At 41.3% G+C, this 6,244-nt stretch overlaps 1 protein-coding gene across 1 annotated transcript in view; it reads left to right on the top strand.

Annotated features, from left to right (window-relative positions):
- Positions 1–5,187, top strand: part of TAC1 (tachykinin, precursor 1) — a 5,611-nt gene extending 424 nt beyond the window's left edge. The window contains exons 2-4 of the mRNA XM_010140267.1: positions 396–419; positions 2,005–2,058; positions 4,659–5,187. Coding sequence (XP_010138569.1) covers positions 396–419; positions 2,005–2,058; positions 4,659–4,708 — 128 coding nt within the window. The 3' untranslated portion in view covers positions 4,709–5,187. The remainder of the gene's footprint in view (positions 1–395; positions 420–2,004; positions 2,059–4,658) is intronic.
- The last annotated feature ends 1,057 nt before the right edge of the window (positions 5,188–6,244 follow it).

Here is a 6,244-nt window from a genome sequence, read left to right on the forward strand (position 1 = left end):
ACAGTAAAGTGCTAAATGCACATTAATTACAGCATGTAAGTACCAGTAAGGAGTGTCACAATAATTTAGGGTCGGCAACTGTGCCGGATGTGGAAATCTGCTGTATGTACAATTATTGCCATGTTTTCAACGTGTCTTCTGACCCCAAAATTGATCTAAGAAATTGAAGCTAAACAGATCAAAAATTATGTGCGTTTAGCTAAAACATGTTTTTATGGTCTCTTCAAACAGAAATGCAGTTGTAAATGATCACCTGAATTTCCCTTAAGTGGAATATGTGTAGAGTAGTTTCTGTATTTGACTCCTCAAAGCATTGCAGTAGCATCTTTGTATATTGCAATCCTTTTTCAACAACTCTTTTTCGTTTTTTTTCTTTCCTTTCCTCTTCTGATCAGGATATGGCCAGATCTCTCACAAAAGTAAGTTTAAAAAATACAAATTTTAACTAACTATTAGAAGATATTCAAATAGGGAATAGTGTATTTGAGGGGATTAGCTAGAAAGTGACTGGGCTTCAGTTAAGGACCAGTAGCACTGCTTTTATTAAAGGATTGGAAACCCACCAGTGCAGTTGTGAGCCTGTACCTCATCTGAGCTGCCGCAAGCTTTCAGATTTCAATCCACACTACTGTGTGGATGTTGCAGCTCTCTCTTATTTCCCATGGGGAAGATTCTGTAAGCCTTTCTCATAGGCAAGGCAGGCTTACTGCCAGACTCGGAGAGTAGCAATTAAGACAGAAAAATCTGGAAAATTAGAACAGTGAATTCCCAAATCCCCAAGAACAATTCCATGGGAGAGCCCATGTCATCACATGCGAGATACTGTATCTGTGCTCTCAGCATTCTCTGGGTGGAAAATCAGACCTCGCTCACAGCAGGGGCTGATTGATGATGTGCTGCCACATAGACAAGCACATCCTGCCCCATTGATAATCACGCCTTACTTTGCTTCTGTGTAACACCAGGAGGGAGATGGTATCGGCAGTGTGGGGTTGCCTTGTTCTAAACAGTGATAGGTTTGTTCTCTGAATTTATCTGAAGATGCTTAGATGGGAACCGGAAGACTTTTAATAAGTATAAATAATCTTGTGTTCTGTGAGACCTCCTGTCCACAGAGATCAGTAACTGTCCCAGTGTTCTGTAGCCACAAGATTTTATCACTAGGATTATGTATTGAAAGACCAGTTAAAGAGTTTGATACAAAGCTCATGCCAAATAACCTGATGACTAAAGTAAAAAAATAATAGCTTTCTGAAGCTGCTTCACCTTGATTGAATACCTGTGAGGTCTGAGGATCATTTGTCTTGCTTTGCCAAGCAAAATTCTTTCCAAAGTGAAATTTCTAAGTTTGCCTCAAAAGCCAGTTTAGAGAAGAAAGGATGGTTCCTTTTCATTCCTTATCTGAAAGTATAGCTACCACTGTGTGTTGTAGGCCAAAACTTGGAGTAATTTATCCTCTATGCGTCCAGTTCCTTGAGCTCTACTAATGGGACAGGAAGGTAGTATCTGAACTCATAAATATTCCAAAAATAGAGCCAGACTGTCTAGCTCAGACGTGTCCAGACATAGAGTCCCATTGGCTTTCTCTCCAGTACGGATCTGCCTGACCTGTGAGGAAGATTTTTTTCTTCCATGTCACAGAAAAATCCACCAGCGGGTAGACATGACGCATCACACAGAAGCAGGCACTGCCTTCTTGAGCGTTTGCTCAAATCAATAGGAATTGTACTGGGAGAGGAATAAGAACCAGTAATTGGCCGCTGTTTTTCCATTATACTTACAAAACAAAAGGCCTATCCTGGTTAATGAGATGTCCACTAACTGGCCTGTGCCTTGTCTAACCTGTTTAGTCTGATTAGTCAGACCGATGTTTGCTCTCCATTGCCTCAGAGTGGTGTGGACAACTAGTCTGAGCTCATGTCTTCCTTCCTCTCAAGAACATGTTTTCTTTAAATCCTGCCTATTTAAACTGTATTAAACCACCCCCAAATATATCTTTTTCAGGGCATAAAACAGACTCCTTTGTTGGACTTATGGGCAAAAGATCTTTAAATTCTGGTATGTATATGACTAAATCTGGTACGCAGTGATATACAGCTTCTTCATTCTGTTGCCTCTTTGTTCTCTCCCAGTGGATGGAAGAAGCAGTCCTTATGCAGTGTACACCCAGGGTTCCCTGAAAAAGGATCAGGATTTTCCTTGTTAACCAAGGTATTTCAGGGTCTGCTTCTCTCCAGTGCTTGAGATGATCAAGCTGGTCTGAGCTGCAGGCAAGGTCAGGTAAAAGTTCCCAGGGCCCTTTCTTTACTGCTCTGTCCTTGCTGGCAGCAAATTCAGCCAGTTCCCAAAGTGTTAATACAAAAAAAAAAGATTTTTACTAATAAATCAAGAAAAAATCAGAGGCTGAAAACGTACACCTCATTTAAACTTGGGATCCAAATCCAGATCTCCCCAGGTAAAGCGTTATCCTCATCACCTCTGGAGATCATTATTCCTCAAAATTGGAACAGCAGTTAGAAGAGCAGGGATCTGACGTTAACACCACCTCATTGTGCAGGTCAAGCTGTTAAATATTCCCAGCCTCTTCCAGCCTTCCTTTTTCCCTAAAAAATAAAATAAAATAGCAACAAGCATTTTAAGCTTTGAACTGATACTGTGGATTTGTGTTATTTTTTCCATGGCATCCACATAAGGCAGAATCCTCCTCCCTCACGCACACAACCCCTGTGGGCAACTGCTGACTGCCAATAGCTCTAGCTTCCCTGTGCTGTAGGGCTGCGCTGAGGAAATCCCTCACCGTGAACCATAAAGTGCCAGTTAGATCCCCAGAATAGGAATTGAAAAAATAAAAACCCTTGCAAGTGTTTCATGTCTCTGAAATAGTTCTCACTGTTTTGTTAAATGGATGATAAAAGTTAAATTACTAGCTGACATCTTTATATTATGTGGATACACGCTGTGATCTATATTCTGCAATTATGGTTGTCAGTAGCTTTTATTTTCAATTAAAACCTGCTCAGACTAGTAATATTGCTCTCTGCATCATTTTGCAAATTGCTATGTATCATGAATAACTTTGCACAATTTTATCTGTGGTGGCAATAGCTATTAATGCGTAATACCTGTAAATATATCTGCTATCACAAAAGTAAATAGTCTGGAATTAACAGAGTTTGGTTTCCATTTGAGTTGCATTTACATTAATATGGGAATGTAAAATACAGCAAATGTTTAAAAAAGGTAAAGGTTTTATTGTCCTAATTTCAAAAAATTGCTGGTGTAGTCAGGATACTGTTATGTGATGTTTGTAACAAAGGAGAATAATGGAGTTGTACCCTCTCAGGCTATGTAATACCCGCCTGACAGGTAGAACTAGATTTCATTGCTTTTCTGTCCAGTTCCCTTGGAGTGAAGAGGTAAGAAGTTGCTGCTGCTCCTCTAGAGAAGATGAGTCCTAAGGACTGTATAATGGAAGTAAAATCAGGAGTATGCACTAGGACTGTACTTACTTCTCTCTACTGAAAGGTGTTTAACTGGACAGGAGCTTTACTTGGTGCCATGCCTTGGTGCTGTGGTTTTCTCCTTCTGCAGAAAGCCCCTGAGTCCCCTGGCAATGTGTAGGAGTTTACACTGTCCGCTGCTGGGTTTAAGTGTGGTGCACAAAGCAGGGTACTGGGATGCTGTTGTCTCAGTCCCTGGCTTGGCAAAAGGAGGTCTGACACTGGCTGTCTGCCAAGATGTGCTGTCTGTTGGGTGAATGCTCCAGGTAAAGCAGTCACATGAACAGTAAGGATTCTTTAACAATCCATTCTGAGAGAGTGAGCTCAACTGATCTTGAATTTAACCTGGTGAAAATTGAAGTATTATTAATTTAAAATGGTTGCTGATCCAAAATGCCAGCTCCCTGCAGGATGCAGTGCTGAATCCCCCTCAAACTAGCTGTGTGTTTGCATGCACTAGTCAGGTGTGCATACACCCTGGGAGAGCAACCCTCCCTGGGGGGTGGAAGCAAAGACGACTCTGGTGACCAGTTACATCACTCTGGGTCAGGCTCTGCCCAAGAAGGGCTCTCTGGGTTTCTGTCTCATTTTAAAAGAGCAAGGAGGAGAGATTTATTGCTGCTTAATGTTAAGTATGTTATTGAAGACTATTTTAGGCTGTAGCTAGCCCACAGGGTCTAGTCTAGTCTGAGGTTTGCTTAGCTTTTTTTTTCCTGCAGGTTTTAGTAAAAGGTATCACTGTGTGTAAGGCTTGCAGACAGGGAGGGTTTGAAGCTGGCAAAGGGCTGACTCTGCAGAACAGAAGGTGGGCGTATCGGTGCAGAAAGCCTCTACACAAATTGATCTGAGTGCTCAGAGCCCATCAGTTAGATTGGATTACTGGGAGGTAAAGAGGCTATAAGTTAATGCTGCTTTAAGCGGTGTGATTAGACAAGAGGTAGAACACCCTGCTCAGACCTTCAGCCCTCTGGAGAATAGTGTAGTCTGAGGTGTAAAACCAAATCAAAGCAGCTTGGAGTTGACACTCATCTCAGTTCCAAACATGCCAGTGGGCGCTGGTGGTGACCCAGCAGGCTGCAGGTCTCTGATAGTTTCTTGTGCTTGCTGGGGTTTATGCAAGGCTGCACCATGGGCTTCATTTTGCTTCATTTTTTGCAGGGTCCTCTGAAAGGAGCATAGCACAGAATTATGAACGGAGGCGTAAATGAGACATTCCCGCACATTATTTATTAAACTTCATTTGTTCCAATGGCCAATGCAGTGTAATATAAACTAACCACTGTATGGAATAGTAATTTATTTAATAATAATCGATGGGGTTGGGGTTTTTTCCTTGAGTTGTACATTCAATAAAATGATTATTTTTCATATTGTAGCAGCGATACGTGTTGTGTAGGTTCATTGTGGTTCTGAAAGGACCAGCAACCCCAGTGACGTCTCACAACAAATTACATTGTTTGATATGACCTGTAAAGTTATGTTCACTAAAAGAAAATATTCTTTCGTTCATTAAAAGCGAGTCTATCAGCTTCACAGGCAGTGCAGAACAAAGCTGATGTACAGTCTAGTGCCTCAATTTGTTTTCATGGTTTATAATGTACTGTAATTTCCATATCCAAAAATATATTTGTATCGTTGCAGCATGTTTTATGTTTTGTGACTACGTATCTATATATTGAAAAGGGGGGGCGGGGGGTGGGTACGGTTAGAATATGAAGCATTCCATATCCAAAAATATATTTGTATCGTTGCAGCATGTTTTATGTTTTGTGACTACGTATCTATATATTGAAAAGGGGGGGTGGGGGGTGGGTAAGGTTTGAATGGGAGTCTGAGGTCTTCATTTCATAGTCTGGAATTTTATGATGGTAACATTTTAAATAAAAACTACTCTGGGGGTTTTGCAAAATATTTTCTTTGGTGATAGTGATGGAGTTATTTCCCATGTTGGTCCGGAATGACACTTGGCTCCAAGCAACAGTGCTCTGAGACTGGAAAGAAATACCAAATGAATGACTTCCTTTTGCAGGCAAGCTGTGAGTCTCCTAGTGCGGGTTTGGTGAATGGTTTGGGGGATTTGCTCCTGGAGACAGGCATTTCTGGGATTGCTCTGGTTCATACAAGGTGTCGTCCATCCTAAACCCAATCAAGAAGTGTATTGACTGAATGAAAAATGCCCAGTGTAGCCTCCAGTACCAAGTGGAATAAATTGCTGTGAAATTCACCCACTATTGCAGGTTTATTATTTGAAAGCCAAGCTTTTAATAAATTCTTGCCCTCAGATTCACAGTAAAAGCACCTGTTGGCTTGAATCCATGCAGTATAAGAGAAAAAAAAGTGAGTGTAATTATCTTTTTAATTAAAATGTCTGGTTGCTCTATTTCCAGGACAGTCCCAAACTGCTACATACATCTCACCAGATGCCAATGCATCTGGAGATCTATATTCTTCCCACCTGCTGAAAGCTATACACTCATGTGAGCTTTCATCACAGATGAATCAGCAGTGAAAACAGCCAGCATATACAAAACAAGTTTCAAAATAAGCAATAAAATGTAATTAACTGATTGTTGTTTTCCATTTTGGAAGCGAACTTGGCAGCCTCCATTTTCAAGTTTACCTGGGGCATCTCCACAACTGCACCCATTAAGAGCGGGTGGGCATAAGACCTCCCTCCTGCTAGGTTAGGAGCAGCACCTAAGCCTGCCCATGCTTTAAGCAGCTCCCTCTTCCAACTGAATGGG

The sequence above is a fragment of the Buceros rhinoceros genome, unplaced genomic scaffold, assembly GCF_000710305.1.
Source record: "Buceros rhinoceros silvestris isolate BGI_N320 unplaced genomic scaffold, ASM71030v1 scaffold18947, whole genome shotgun sequence".
In the NCBI taxonomy this organism is placed as follows: Eukaryota; Metazoa; Chordata; class Aves; order Bucerotiformes; family Bucerotidae; genus Buceros; species Buceros rhinoceros.